Source organism: Tachysurus vachellii, chromosome 1 (genome assembly GCF_030014155.1).
Source record: "Tachysurus vachellii isolate PV-2020 chromosome 1, HZAU_Pvac_v1, whole genome shotgun sequence".
Lineage (NCBI taxonomy): Eukaryota > Metazoa > Chordata > Actinopteri > Siluriformes > Bagridae > Tachysurus > Tachysurus vachellii.
In genome coordinates, this window is record NC_083460.1 from 11,202,415 (window position 1) to 11,218,374 (window position 15,960).

At 38.8% G+C, this 15,960-nt stretch overlaps 1 protein-coding gene across 1 annotated transcript; it reads left to right on the forward strand.

Annotated features, from left to right (window-relative positions):
* Positions 1 to 2,570: 2,570 nt before the first annotated feature.
* prpf38b (pre-mRNA processing factor 38B) lies at positions 2,571 to 13,647 on the forward strand. Its single transcript, XM_060872121.1, has 6 exons — positions 2,571 to 3,027; positions 3,983 to 4,051; positions 6,941 to 7,092; positions 9,104 to 9,164; positions 11,684 to 11,898; positions 12,629 to 13,647. The coding sequence occupies exons 1-6, from the start codon at positions 2,818 to 2,820 to the stop codon at positions 13,320 to 13,322; spliced, it is 1,401 nt and encodes a 466-aa protein (XP_060728104.1). The 5' UTR covers positions 2,571 to 2,817; the 3' UTR covers positions 13,323 to 13,647.
* The last annotated feature ends 2,313 nt before the right edge of the window (positions 13,648 to 15,960 follow it).

Genomic DNA, 15,960 nt, shown 5'->3' on the forward strand with positions numbered 1-15,960 from the left:
AAAAAAAAAAAAAAAAAGTGTGCAAAACAGCATGCAAACACTTTGATGAATATATATTGGAAGTGTGTGTATTTGGTGTAGGTCTGTGCAGTCCATACAGTTGATGTGCGTGTGTTGTACTCAGTACAGTTCAGTTCAGTTATTAAGGAGTCTGATGGCTTGTGGAAAGAAACTGTTACTCATTCTGTTCTTGAGGGCCCGAATGCTTCGGTACCTTTTTCCAGACAGCAGCAGGGTGAAGAGTGTGTGTGAGGGGTGAAGAGTGTGTGTGTGAGGGGTGTGTGGGGTGAAGAGTGTGTGTGAGGGGTGTGTGGGGTGAAGAGTGTGTGTGAGGGGTGAAGAGTGTGTGTGTGAGTGGTGAGTGGGGTGAGGAATGTGTGTGAGGGGTGTGTGGGGTGAAGAGTGTGTGTGAGGGGTGAAGAGTGTGTGTGTGAGTGGTGAGTGGGGTGAGGAATGTGTGTGAGGGGTGTGTGGGGTGAAGTGTGTGTGTGAATAGTGTGTGTGTGAGGGGTGGGTGGGGTGAAGAGTGTGTGTGAGGGGTGGGTGGGGTGAGGAGTGTGTGTGAGGGGTGAAGAGTGTGTGTGAGGGGGGTGACCCGAGATAGTTTGGATAAGCGGTAGAAAATGAATGAATGAATGAAATGCTGATGTCAGCTGTCCATCCAACAGAACAGAAACCCTCATTCTTTAGAATTCTGTTCTGAATCTGATTCCAACACAACTCATTCATTCATTCATTCATTCATCTTCTACCGCTTATCCGAACTACCTCGGGTCACAGGGAGCCTGTGCCTATCTCAGGCGTCATCGGGCATCAAGGCAGGATACACCCTGGACGGAGTGCCAACCCATCGCAGGGCACACACACTCTCATTCACTCACACACTAGGGACAATTTTTCCAGAGATGCCAATCAACCTACCATGCATGTCTTTGGACCGGGGGAGGAAACCAGAGTACCTGGAGGAAACCCCCGAGGCACGGGGAGAACATGCAAACTCCACACACACAAGGTGGAGGCGGGAATCGAACCCCGACCCTGGAGGTGTGAGGCGAACGTGCTAACCACTAAGCCACCGTGCCCCCTCCAACACAACTCAATTATTTTAATTTATATTTAATGACCACATTAATTTGCATTTGAAGGTGAAAACTGCAAATACTCTTTTCTAGGTTGTATCATCATCTTCATGAAAGATTAAAAACGCAAGGAAATTGCTGCAGTCATCTCTATGACCTCTAAGAGCTACGTCTTGCTGTGTGGTAGCCGGTTAACGTGTTGGGCTACCAATCGTAACGTTGTGAGTTCAAACCAAGGTTTACCAAGCCGCCACTGTTGGGCACCTGAGCAAGGCACATAACCCTCAATTGTATAGTAATGTGATAATGTAATTAGCTCTGGATGTAAGGGTGTCTGCTAAATGCTGGAAATGTAATGCTGTCTGCAAACAGCAATTAAACCAGTTATAGCTCTGATGCCATATTTCTAGTGTGTCTTGGTGGAAATTATCTAAAGCTGTACAAATCGACTGTCCTTGTACACAGACTTAAAAAACCTGATACACATTACTAAGTGGAGAAATGTTTCAACCAAGTTCAGCTGTTTTAGAGACTATTTACTCATTTTGAGCCTGGTTTTTAACAATAACGCTCTGTAATGTTGTATTTTGAGTGTGGAAAAGTTCCAATGAAACAAAACTAAACTAGCCGATCATTTTTTTTTTTTACCCATCCCCCACCACTATGTGCACATACCTGCATTTGACTTTAAAACACACACATGTATTCATTCTCATGCACAAAATGTATTATTTAAAAAAAAATATTTAAGCTTAAGTGGATATGATAACAGGGACTGGGACATGTAACATAGACATTAACTTGTGTCTTTTCTGTGTAGCCCTAAACATGGTCAGTTTCTGACCATATAACTGCTGCTGGCTGAATGTTTTTGTTTGGCTTCTCAACCAACCAGGGACAAGGTTTTAATCCCAACAATATACTTCATCTGATATAATCACATGAGAGTGTCAGTAGTATATGGCCTACTACTGAAATATATGTTCAAGCAGTAGGCAGTGGTGTTGATCTCTTTCTGCTAATGAGCCTTATAGGCGGCCGATGACAGCCATAATGGCTGAGATCAACACCACTGCCTACTGCTTGAGGCTACAGTAACAATTGTATACTGAAAAGTGCGTGTGGTTTTTATATCTATTTAACTGGTAACTCGGTTGATAATTAACATTTATAAAATACAACTTATTGTGGTAGGAAAAATACAAATAAATCAAAGCTATACTTCACACCCTTTTAAAGGCATCATAATCACCCTGAATTTATGTGAGGGGTCTTTTGTATATTTGTTTTCTTTCTCTCATCAAAAGCAAACACGAATGTGTGTAATTCAGGAACATTTTTGATATATAATGTTCAGCGCTAATTACAAAGAATAAACCCCAAGCTGAAACAACCGCTACACAACAACGAACAAATCAAAATTCTAAACGCGCCTGTATTGGAACATCGCAAGCTAGTTTTTGAATCGCATTTCGAAGCGCGATTTCCGGTTCCGCTTTGTCTTCGGTAACATTAGCTAGTTTGTTTTGCGTGTAACTGACTGTTACCGAAAATACCGTTTGTTTCCGAGTAATATCGTTTTAATACTTAAAGTAATTGAGTTTAATAACGTATAATACTCTTTATTTTATGAGATTTACAGAAAAATCTAGTTTTAATGACACTATAGTTGGTACTAAACTGGTTAGCTTCGGCGACTAGCTAACAGCTAGCTCCTTTTTTGCCGCATCTAAGCGCCATGGCGGGGAATCAGCAGCAGCAGCAGCAGCAGGCCGTGAGCAAACCTCCTTCAGGGAAACACGGCAATGTTTTACCTCTATGGGGCAACGAGAAAACAATGAATCTAAACCCTATGATTCTTACAAATGTGTTATCGTCTCCGTATTTCAAGGTTCAGTTGTATGAGCTGAAGACCTACCATGAGGTCGTGGACGAAATCTACTTCAAGGTAACGCCAGCTAGCGGGCCCGAGACAGTCAAAGTGCTCATTTCTCTTATGTTCAGCTGTGTTACACCTATGAACTGGTACCACAGAGGTGCTTTGTACTTTAACTAGCTACTTAATGTTACAGAGGTGTTAGTACTTTAACTAGCTCTCGTATAGGGGTATTGTGTAGCTATCGGTATAGCGTTATGACGAGAATAAATCGCATCTTAATGCGTAATATAACTATAATCTGGCAACCCTTTGGTATTTTGCCTCGTCTACAAACGGAAGCCGATTGTCTTCGATAACAGTGTTTTGTCTCCATAGGAGATTGTTCACACGCAAACAAACAGCAGTTAATAAACACGTGTCTGTCTGTTGGTTAGACTGAGATGTGACGACTAGAACGAAGCCTGAATATTTTTGCTGTTTCGTGTCGATTTTTTGGTTATTTGCAGATCTGATCGATTATATCAGGTTATATTAGTTAATCGAAACAAAATCTGATGAAGTATTTTTTTCCCCCCGATTGTTCAGTATCACACACGTTTGCTCATTTCACCACGTATATGATCGCCAACGACGAACCACCGGTTATAACCGCGATTTCCAGGTCATTATGGTTTGTGTTCGCTGAAAATTAGTTAGCTGTTTGTGCTGATGGCTAGTGCAGGAATCCGGGGAAGTATTTCAGTGGTGTGTAGAAGTGGGAATGGTGAGTAAAGTCAGATAAAGGACAGAAAGGCGGTGCACGTTAAACGTGTTGGCAGCTCGCGCACTCTGAAACGATTACCGTGTTTATTTTAATTCATACATTTTCATCATCATCAGTTCAGGCTTAACGGTGCCTTAAATGTTTTTTGTTATTAATATTATTTATTATTTTAATGGATTCAGCTGAGTTCCTTAATATTTTGTGTTTTTATCAGCAATGCCATAGTTGATCAGTCTGTGTGACAGAGCTGTTGTGTCTCAGGTAACCCATGCAGAGCCCTGGGAGAAAGGCAGCAGGAAGACTGCAGGGCAGACTGGAATGTGCGGAGGGGTAAGTAGAAGTATGTGATGAACATGAATTATTGCTTGATTTGTTTTGTGTGCAAGTATGGTGCAATTTCTATAGTTACCATTCCCCCTTGATATCAATAGAATCCAGACATGGCATCAAAGTGATAAAACATGGCAGCCTCTAAAGCCAGTTAGTAGTTTGCGCTCTCTCTCTCTCCCTCTCTCCCTCTCATTCATTCATTCATTCATTCATATATATATATGAATAAAGACACAGAACTTTTAATATCTGTTGCTTAATTATTTTAAAGAAGGTAAAAAAGGTATCCAGACTTCAGTAGGATCAATTTATGATGTAGTCTAACGTTAAATGCACTAACACAAACGGTATGGGATAAGATATCCAAGATGTAGGGAAGTAGATTAGAAATACAGCATATTAAAAAGCATTTAAGTTACCACAACATTAAATAGCATGAAGTAACATGAAAACAGAAAGAATGTGATGTCTCTTATGACACAGAACCACATAGTCACTTCTCAACTGCAAGATGATTCTTTTTGTTTTATAAAACACCTGTTTATTTGTTTATTATCTCTTTTTAAAAACCTTACTATAGTTTGATTATATGGAAGCATTGCACCCTCCTAACATTAGTCACACTTAAACGAAAACCTGGCAAGGACTATTATGGTGACAATAATTACTGCCCTCTAGCTCCGAAGAGTTCTTTTTGTAAAACCATGGAGAGAATAATTCATTGTCTTGTATGGAAGCTAAAACGGACAAAATAAGTCAATTTTATTGTGGCTTTCGGATGGCAAAGGAGTATGCTTGATCACATTGTAAGTTCAGAATCATATGTATGAGATGTAACATGGGAACATGGTTTATTGTGCACCAGATGCTTTTTAGGCCGTGCCCATTTTTATCTGTAATTTTTTAACCAGTAAACCTTTTAAAATTCTGATAGGTACAACTCTGTCAAGGTTATACACAGAAAAACTTGAGTATCTCAGAAAAGCATCCTTTGTTACTGTTTTTAGTATTTAATTAAATTTGATAGCATAATGAATGTAATTGGGGCCTAATCTATTGCCTTTATGTTGATCTCTGTATTTATAGTATACATAGGAATATAGGAATAATGGATATCTTAGATATGTATGCTTCGGTATATATGTATATATAGGAAATAATGGAAATAATGCTTTTGCCTGTTTATCGATTGATATTTTGGTGCTGTTTTGTGGCTACTGGTGAAGGTGCCTATGGAAAAATGTAACCATGCCAAGATATATGAACCCATAACCTGGTCGTCTCTGTCAGGAGATTAAGATTTGGCCACAGATATTTAGAATGAAGGATGATGATAACTTCTATTGTTTTAATTATTTTCCCTGGGTACCTTTGTTTGTTGTTGTACACCTGATATTTTCCTGGGCATGTTGTGTGTAACATACAGAGACTTTACAACAGTCACGTGGTGATTGTATGCTGTATGTTGCTCTACTGTGAAATCACCGACTGCTCTGTCCCCTTGGATCCTTCACACCATTTCCACAAGGTTGATTTTGGTTCAGAGTGACAATGAACTCCTGCAGTTACTTTAGATCGTTACATACATAATTTTTCAATGCAAGGCATTGACATGCTGCTTTGTGAATTCCAAGACCCTTGAGGGTTTTCTGAAGAGTCTTGTATTTGAGTGTCAGGTGCTGCTGAAAGGCAGATTGGTTGGGACCTCCGAGGTTGTTTTGTCAGAGATAGAGAGACAGTTCTTTGTAAAAAAGTGTGTTGAAGGATTTTAGAAAGAAGAAAGAAAAGTGATACCAGTCTGAAGTTGCTAAAGTCTCAGCTTTTGTAGATTTTTATTCCCTTGGACTTCAAACTGTGTATAAAGCAGTATGATTTTCAAGGAAAACCCACACAGAGTATAATCAATAACAAGTGAAAGCACAAGACCATTACTCCTTCAGTAATCTGTTTGTTGCCAGTGATACAGTCAGTTAAATCACAGTTAAATCACTAGGTTCACTAGTGGTTTTGTCATGGGCCACTAAACTTAGGCCTCCAGGTCAAAGCTGAGAAGCAAGATGTAACAAGAGAAACCTATTCAACCTTGCTAGCAGTGGGTGTTTACAGGCTTGGGTTTGTCAAGTGGTGGGCAATTCTGACTGTAGAAGCTCAGCATGCCGGAAAATGCACTTAAAAAAACAATGAGTGTTAAGTAAAATTGTTGCTAACTGTAGAAAAATTGAGAAGTCAAGAGACTATTGTGTACACGTTAACTATAGCTTTTGACCATAGCTGACGTAATGTTTTAATATAAAATACCAATCTTATAGTTGGCACTTAATCATGGAATAGTCATGTGTGTGCATGTTCACAATAATTTAGTCCAGTCTCTGGTTGCAGAGAAGAAATATGTTTTCATTTAAACTTGATTGGTTGTTTAGCATTTTATTGTTTATCTGTTTATACAGATATGTTTAGCATTTTGTTACTCTGACTTAAACAGTATTATTCAGAATTTGATATAACCCACAGAAGAGTTCTTATAAATCTGGGTACACAAAAGTACACACCTAATGACCACCCAGTGTATATAAACCCTTTCAAGTACAATATGTAGTTAGCTTGTGGGAGAACTGCACTATGCATTTACATACGATTTCCCTCTCTACATCTTACAAATATTTGTTAACAAGTGAGTATAAAGTAGACTTTATGCATTATTGGAAAAGATTTAGTTCTGTCGATCTAAAAATATTAAACTAAAATTATATATGAGTTTTAATTTATTTTAGGCCTCAGTATTTTTGGGGTTTAACATAGTTAATTATAATTAATTAAATAAGTTTATTTTCTGGTCACTGATCATTAAAACAGAGTTCTTGTGTCATGCAAATTTTATTTGTGTTGCAGGTGCGAGGAGTAGGCACGGGTGGTATTGTCTCCACAGCTTTTTGCCTTCTGTATAAGCTGTTCACGCTGAAACTAACTCGCAAACAAGTGATGGGTCTCATTACACACACAGACTCCCCGTACATCCGAGCACTTGGCTTCATGTATATACGGTAAGAGTTTTAACATTAATTTGGACTATTTTAACATTAATTTTGCCAGGGAACTGTGGTAGAAGAATGCAATGCTGTGGTGCAGAACAACACACAATGTGGCAATTAATACTTTAGATTTGTTCCTTAATGATTCTGTAAAACACTCCAAGAAGTGCATTGGCCACTTCACCCTTGTGTATACATTATGATTATATGCACTGATCATGTACATGTGCACTGATCCACCGATTATATACACTAATATATGGTTTTATTTTTGTTATTCACAAATTTTTAATACAATATATAATATATCTGACAAGATAATCCTTTCAGATCACACTGTTCATATGTACAATATTGTTCATTGCAATAGCTAGCAGCTATTTCTTTATAACTAAATTGAACCATCTGATAAGGTAGACCCATCTGATCAGGCAGTCAATATTTTAAATCCCTTTTATTTATTTATCCATCATATATTATTGTATTTTTTTTATGCCATTAAGGTGAGACTTAATTTTGTTCGACTCTTTGCAATGACAATTAATCTATTTATCTAATAGCCATGAAATTAACATCACACAAGTATGATTATGTGAATAACATTGATTTAGGCAGCAAGAGAACAATTAGTTCTCAAAGTTGATGTGTTGGAAAAATTGGTCCAATAAAACACAACCAGTACTCTGGTACCCAAGGCTAATTGATGCACATGAGGAATGAAGGATAGCCATTTAAATGGAGTTTATCTTTAAGTGCAAATTAAGTGTAAGAACTGAGTACAGGTGATACTATCATCTAGCCAGAATCATGGTCACAGACACTTTGGCCTAGTATTGTTGGTTGGGTGATATTATTGTTTAAATGATACTCACATGTACATACTTTGTTCAGTGATGATCCTTGATGTCTTGCTGCCGCGCGCATTTTACTAATTGATTAAGATTATTTAATCGCAGGCAGGTAAACAACAAAAAATAACCTTGTTTTACTCATTACCTTTTCCACCTGAGAGTGGAGATGGGGCTAAAATTGTAGATAATTTTGAAAAACATACAAAGCCTGAATGTATGCGTGCAGCATACCTGAAAAAGGGAAGAAACTCTGCTATAAGACTACAAACAACATTTTCACCTAAACAAAACACAATGCCAACACCAAGCAGCTAAATGAACAGACAGAAAAATTCATTACACGATACAAACCTTGGTTGATCAGGATTCTACAGATTCTAACGGTATAAGGATCTTCACTCTGTGAACAAAACTCATAGAAATAAAACCAAAAAACTACTAGACTTTCGTTCACCCATAACACTAAATTTGCTATTACCTTTTGGTGTTTTGTGATTATAATACCTGCCAAAATACCTGCTGAGAGGTGCCGAAGTCTCATTGACGGTTACAGGAATCGTCTGATTGCAGTGATTGCCTCAAAAGGTTGTGCAACAAAATATTAAGTTAGGGGTACCATCATTTTTGTCTAGGCCTTTTCCATGAGTTTATTTTTTTTTTAATAATTCCGTTGAAGCATGGTTGAAAAGCAATGTCTGACTTTCATTGGTTAACATTCATAGAATTTTTATTTATTATTACTTTTGTCAGATTAAAGTTTTTTCTGTGATCATTGTGAGTTTTTCTTTCATTGACCAAAGGGTACCAACAATTTTGTCCATGTGTGTATATCCATATATACAGTCAGTTCTTTGTCAGCCAACAAGAAAGATAGAGTAGCTTAAATAATCATTCTTTAAAACTGAGGCATGCAAAAAGCATCTCAGAACATGCACATCAAACCTATAAGACCACATTGGGTTCCTGTCCTCTCAGCCAAGAACAGTAATCTGTTACTATTATGGTCATAGGCTCAGTGGAAAATGACCAGAAGATTCACATTTCAGCTGCAGCGGTTTTTGTCTGATTAGATACTTGCAGTATGGTTTAGTCCTAATAAAATGCTCACTAACTGTATATCATGTCTTTGTGCTGTGATATAATACAGACCTTTTTTGTTCTATGTTTTACAGATACACACAACCCCCTGCAGACCTGATTGAGTGGTTTGAGCCCTTCCTAGATGATGAGGAGGTATGTCGCCACGGGTAATACTTTCAGCTTTCTTTTATGTTAAATATGTAGAAGCATGGGCTGTTTTAAGGTGTAGCCACTGGCCCTCTTCTAAACCCATTGCAGATCCACTGCCGTAAGGATAGTGTTTGTGATGGAAGTTTCAGGTCTTGCTTAGTTGTTCATTATCTTTTGAATAACTTTGTGATTTTGCTTGAAAAAGAATTAACCTTAAGATTAAATTGTGATGTGTATTGCTGACTTTTCACCTTTGCCTTCATTTTGCTTAATGTTCATCCAGAGTAAAGTTGATTGGTTCTCCCAGTAAGGATGTTTGCTTACCTCCACTGTGGAAGGTGGAAAGTGTGATATCAGGTTTTGAACAAACAGCATTGCCATGATCTGACAGATCAATTATTCTTTTGTACTTCAGCATAGCTAATTTGGTGTTTTGATTTGTTGATCAGATTGGCCAGAGAAGAAAAATCAGCCGATTCGAATATTTCTAATTAAATTTCAATACATTTTATTTGTATAGCACTTTTCTAACAATTCCCATTGTCTCAAAGCAGATTTCAACAATCTTAAATTTAGGCCAAAATTGGCCAATTCTATAGCTAATCTATCATCTTTCCGTAATCAGCAGTTTGAGGGTTATAACTAATGCTGGCTTTGCCAAAACACAGAAGTGTGGTGTTGCAGTTTCCCCTGCTAATAGCTTGTTGTGATGTGACGCTCACATGTTTACTCGTATCTACGTATGGTATCTATTTTAGTTTTCGTCTCTATAGGCGTCTATGGTCTTGATTTGCTTGACAAATCAAGTTGTTGCAAAAAAAAAAAAAAAAAAAAAAAAAGAAATCCTATCTCCTATATGCGTTGCTCCCCAATCATCAAAAACAATGACTCCTAAAATGAGAATTTCAAGCACCTTATTTAATGTTGAGCAAAATTGAAGGCACTGCACAGTGATGTGTGGAGAGCACAACTCGACCAAACTTTTAAACAGTTGAAAATAATAAATATTGTGGCAAAGTATAATAGTAGAATTTCTGGGGATTCAATGGCTCGAAATACTTAGGGTTTCTAGGCAACCAAATCATGAAACAGGAAGCATATTGGACATTTTACTTGCCCAGTGCCCTATATAATAAGTGCTTTCCCATGTACTGGTATAATGTGTAATTGTAATTAAATGGAAAAAATAGCTAATAAACACCTCTGGGACAATTTGTATTGACCATTAAATTGGCTGTTGTATTTTTAAACAATGGCTTGTTCATTTGGAAAATGTTAGCACATTTTCAACAAGTATAACGTTAAATATATTCTATCTAACAAGTTGTAGCAGGTGTAATACTCAACATCAGCAGTCTAAGCATTGAAGTGTGCCTACCTGTACTTTAGAATGGAGAGCACTTCATTTCATCTGCTAAGCTGACTGAAATCCTAATTGTGTGAATATAGAGGCATGTCTGAACCTGTGTGTGTAAGTCTAGCTAACTGCACTCTTCTCTTTCTCAGATGGCCTTATGCAGAAGGTGAATGGGAGTAATATATCCCAGCACTGCAGGTTTGCGTGCGTGAGTGCAAACAGAACCCTTTCCTGTTCTCGCTCTAAAGTACACAGTGTAGCAGTACTGTAGCTCCCCAAATGACAAACTGGAGCTTTAACATTTAGATGTGTGACCGAAAAAGATACAATGAGTATTTTAAAGAATGGCAAGAGAATTGACCCAGACAATTGATATCTGATTGATATCTGTGGCTTTTTCTGCAGTTTATGTTTTCCGAAATCCTAGTTATGTTTTCCGAAATCCCACAACCAGGCTTTCTGTCATCTCTACTAAGACTATTATTTTAAGTAACTGCTCATTGTCAGACTAAACTTGTAGCTGTCCTGTTTAATTACATTTATTTATTTCATATTAAAAAAAAAAAACAAATGTCTAATCATCCTGTATGTGGGGCTACAGTGTGTGTACTCTAGTTGTTTTGGATTGGTCCATCTTTTCATGTAACACCATCTTGCACTCACTCATGCGGTAAATGGAACATTATGAATATTGAGTTTGATGAAAACAGAGGTGAAGTTTCAGTTTTGGTCATCACAGACAGGGATTTGTTTTCCTAATTTAAATTCTGGAGTTAGATTATTTAGTGCTTTCCCTGCTCTATAATTCCCAATCAAATTATTTTTGTAGATTAAGGGTTTTAATTGAGTTTTGTACTGATGAAAAATATTACACTGAATAGCACTGGGTTTCTTGACTGGACTTTGAGAACCTTGTTTTTTTTCCTAACCAAATCTTTACATTGGAAATGTAGAGTGATGAGCTACACAATTTTAGTTTTCACTGCACAATTAATTTTTAGCTTAAAAAAAATTACTGCTTAATTACGAGTCTGTCTTGTTTTAAGCAGAGAAAACACTAAACCATGAAGTGTTATGTGCATTTAATAGTAGGACCCTGAAATATAAAACAAATGCGCAGTCAGTTGAAGTGGCTGATATAAACACTGTATGTTTGTGTGAACAGGAGCTGGACGTGAAGGCCGGCGGTGGGTGCGTGATGACAGTTGGTGAGATGCTTCGCTCCTTCCTCACAAAACTTGAGTGGTTCTCCACACTGTTTCCACGTATCCCAGTGCCTGTGCAGAAAGCCATCGACACACAGATGAAAAACCGACCACGCAAACCACCACAAAAAGAAGGCAAAGAGGATGAGGAGGATGGAGACTGGCACCGCTCAAGGTACATCACAGGATTCTTAGTAGCGAAATTCAGAAGTGTTGGAAAATTTTGCTTTGTCACATTTTAGAGACAGATTAAGCCGTGTTTAGCTTTGTGTTTATAGCTGTATGGAAACTTGCTTCAGCTTTAAAAGTTAATGCACACTTGGGGTGCTACTGGACTGTTATAACATGACTTGCACAGGTGGTATTGTTTATCATTAGTAACACAAGTACAGACATGGAGGATAACTGTGTCGTTACCTCTGCCTCGGGTTCTAGGTGTTGAACGTCGTCTTCCGTGTGAAACGGAGCTAAACCTTTCATGGTACAACACACAGTACTACAAAAACACATTTGACCTGTATTACCATAGTATTACTCATGGAGTTCATTTATTGATAAAAATATCCCCTTGGCCAGCTGCCCCAGCAGGTACTGCCATAATAGTTGCCTGGGTTGCGTATGTGTGGGGCGGAGCTATCAAAGACCCATTTGGGTTAGGGGCGTGTTTGTTTAGGTGACTTCAAATGTCAGCATTGGCTTTCAGAGATCGTGCACCACGCCTTTTAAATGTAAGGAGTAAGATCAGGCAGCCAGCATAATTAGTAGACTAATCGGGTTAATAACCTGTTCAGATTCAGGCTACCATTGAAATGTTCAAAACCTATCTATGAATATGTAGGTTGTGACCTAATAGTGACTGCAGATTTGCTAGCATTACTATTGTTTTATTGGGTTTTTTACACTAGGTCCCCAAGGAGAACACCGAGTCCTCGGAGATCCCCAAACCGTTCCCGGAGCCGCAGTCGCCACCGAGAACGGCATGGAGCCAGCTTCGACCGTGAGCTTGAGAGAGAGCGGGACCGACAGCGAAAAGATAAAGACAGGGAACGGGACAAAGGCGACCGAGACAGGTGTGCAGACAGGGACAGAGATCGAGAGAGGGATCGTCGGCATTCCCAAACCCCAGATCGGGCCACGGAGAAGCGAAGAAGTCGCGAGCAGAGGAACGAGCGTAAAGAGCGGGATGGCGAGAGTGAAAGAGAACGGAGCCGTCGGAAGGAGCGGGATCACAAAGAGCGCTCAAGTGGCACAGAGCGAGAAAGGGGGCGCTCAAAAGATAAGCGAGCCAAAGGAGACGATGATGCATGGCGTCACAAGGATGAGCGAGAGGAGAGGAAGCACAGGGAGGAACGTAAGAGCAAGCGGTCAAGCCAGAGTCGGAGTAGAGAGAGGAGGCACAAAGGTGAACGTTCGAGTAGAAAATGTTCGCGGTCACGCTCCAGGAGCCGTCAGGAACCAGAGGAGAAGAGCAGGAGGCATGAGTGCAGCCACAGCAAAGAGCATATGCACAAACACAGTCGCAGCCGAGAACGCAGTCACCGCAGAGAAGCAAGCAACGGGAAAAACCATATGAGAATGGACACTGAAGGGACTCCATGAGTTTACTTTCTCCCTCACTTGTCTTTTCTGTCTTCTCTTGGGACTTTGCCATGCACCATTGCCATTGTCCTACTAAGTCAATTGATGTAGATCTCATGCAACTTTTTCTGTTCCATCATACTTAAACCTAGAATGGACATAACAAAATAATGCTTACCTTTTTAAATATTTCTTTTGTTTTGAAGAAACTCTGTATATATAATTTCGGAGAATATTTTAAATCATACAGATGAACATGTGCTGAGTGAAACTGGCAGCATAAACCTGCTGAAATTGTGCTGTGTTGCATCTTATTTCTTAATAAAAATCTTGTATGAAAAGAGAACTTTGTTAGGTTCGTTTTCTGACACAGATAAACACAAACCTATTTCTCCAGCAGAGTGTTACCATCTATAAGAAATACAAGCATTGGAGGTGCTGGAACCCTTTTAAATTGTTAGGATTCTTCTTCTTCCTTCACTCCCTCCTGCTACTCGGGCAATAGAGATGAGCTTGTTTGACCTAATGGAAGAACTATAATGATACATTTTTGGCCCATATGCAAAATTATGGTATGAACACGGTGTGAACTATGTAAATAACATGGACACCATACCACAGTCAGAAGTAGACAGCTGGAGTACTGAAATATATAATTCATGATTACTGATATTGATTTGAGCCAGAAAAGAAAGATATGTTCAGTACAAGGATCTGAGTTTGTCTGCAAAGTTTGGGGTGGGGATATTGCAAGGGTGTGGAATAAGGTTCAATTTGATAGTTCTCAGTAAGCAAAAGTATTTTTGAGCTGAAATTTGGTGTACTGAATTTTTAATAATGACTTAATTACTTAAGCCAATTAGCTTTCAGCAGGCACTTCAAACAGCTAGCATTGAGCTCATCACAAATGTATCTATAGACTGTCATTCTATATAGAATGGCAAGTACTGGCCATTAAAGGTGCTAGTTGCAGGTAGTGTTTGCGGATCACGAATTGCAACTATATTCAGGGGGCCAAGCATTTAGCGCTTGAAGCCCTATTGTTTTGTTAGGTTTCCACTTTTGCTCTTACTCCTTTTTACAACTTAAGCAAGAGAAATAAGATATTTAATTCATATAAAGCTGCCTCCTTAGTAGCTGACACTTATTCATTGGGTCACTCACATACTTGTTCAATCCTGCAGTGAGCAGCAATAAAATAAGGTAAGCACTTTTGCTCTTAATAGCTAGCCTGTGTAATTTGCTAAAGTGGTTTGCTCTTTTTTATACAAAGCCCCACAGTTATGTGTTCTGGAGAGTTGGGAAACCAGGAAGCCTCATGTCTGTGTCACATTCGGGCCACTTTGCACATAATTTACATTTACAAAGACATTTACACGTCTTTAGCCATGACATGATCACAAGAATATATTGCTTGTAATATTTCTCTCTCTTTCTCTCTCTCTCTGTCTGTCTTGGAGAACCACTTGGAGTGGGTCTTTATCATTAAATATTTGAAGGCTTTGGCAAGAAGCACTCACTCACTACCGCTTATCCGAACTACCTCGGGTCACGGGGAGCCTGTGCCTATCTCAGGCATCATCGGGCATCAAGGCAGGATACACCCTGGACAGAGTGCCAACCCATCGCAGGGCACACACACACACTCATTCACTCACACACTCCGGACAATTTTTTGATGCCTACCATGCATGTCTTTGGACCAGGGGAGGAAACCGGAGTACCCGGAGGAAACCCAGAGGCACGGGGAGAACATACAAACTCCACACAAACAAGGCGGAGGCGGGAATCGAACCCCCAACCCTGGAGGTGTGAGGCGAACGTGCTAACCACTAAGCCACCATGGCAAGAAGCAATTAGTGTTAAATCTATAATAAACTCAGAAATGCCCAGGAGCTCTTGGTTGCACAACTCTATACACTTTTAAAAAGACATTAGAATCATGCCCTGCAGTGTTTTATTTGTATAGTGCTTTTAGCAGTGGAAGTTGTAACTTTACAAAAATATAGAAAAAATTTACAAAGTTAAAAATGTAAATTATATTTATCTTTAATGAGCAGGTCTGAGGCAACGGTGGCAAGAAAAACACCCATATGAAGGAGAAAACAAGATTTGTGTGATGGTTTGGGCTACAATATTATGGCATTCTGTAGGCCCACTACTTGTGCTAGATGGGCACATCACTGCCAGAAATACTAAGCAATTCCAGAAGACCATGTGCATCCATTTGGTTCAAACAATGTACTCTGAAAGTGGTGCTATATATCAGGATGATAATTACTCATATTAGAGACATACTGTATTATATAAGTCTATTTATATTATAAAGACTTTTATTATATACTCTCCGTCTCTGTTGACTCATTGTTGACTTGAACAGTTCTTGGTTGCACCAGTTTCTTTTAAATCATAATAAATTAAAATTCTTAAAATATAATAATAAAAAAAAACATTCAGTTAGCAGTAATTCTGCAAGCAGAAGTGCCTTGTTGATACGAGAAGACAGAGGAAAATGTTTTGAGCAGAAGAGTACAGTAAATGTGGAAGTGTAAAAAAAATCTGTTAGGGTTGTACGTTATAGCCCAATTTACAGCAGAGGGATCTGGTTTAAACTTAACACAGGTCTTTAAGTGTGCATGCATTACAACATAAAACAAGC

Coding starts and splice junctions, on each gene's coding strand:
- prpf38b (XM_060872121.1), top strand. CDS start 2,818: ATGGCGGGGAATCAGCAGCAGCAGCAGCAGCAGGCCGTGAGCAAACCT. Junction 3,028..3,982: donor TGGACGAAATCTACTTCAAG/GTAACGCCAGCT, acceptor GTTGTGTCTCAG/GTAACCCATGCAGAGCCCTG. Junction 11,899..12,628: donor GGAGACTGGCACCGCTCAAG/GTACATCACAGG, acceptor TTTTTACACTAG/GTCCCCAAGGAGAACACCGA.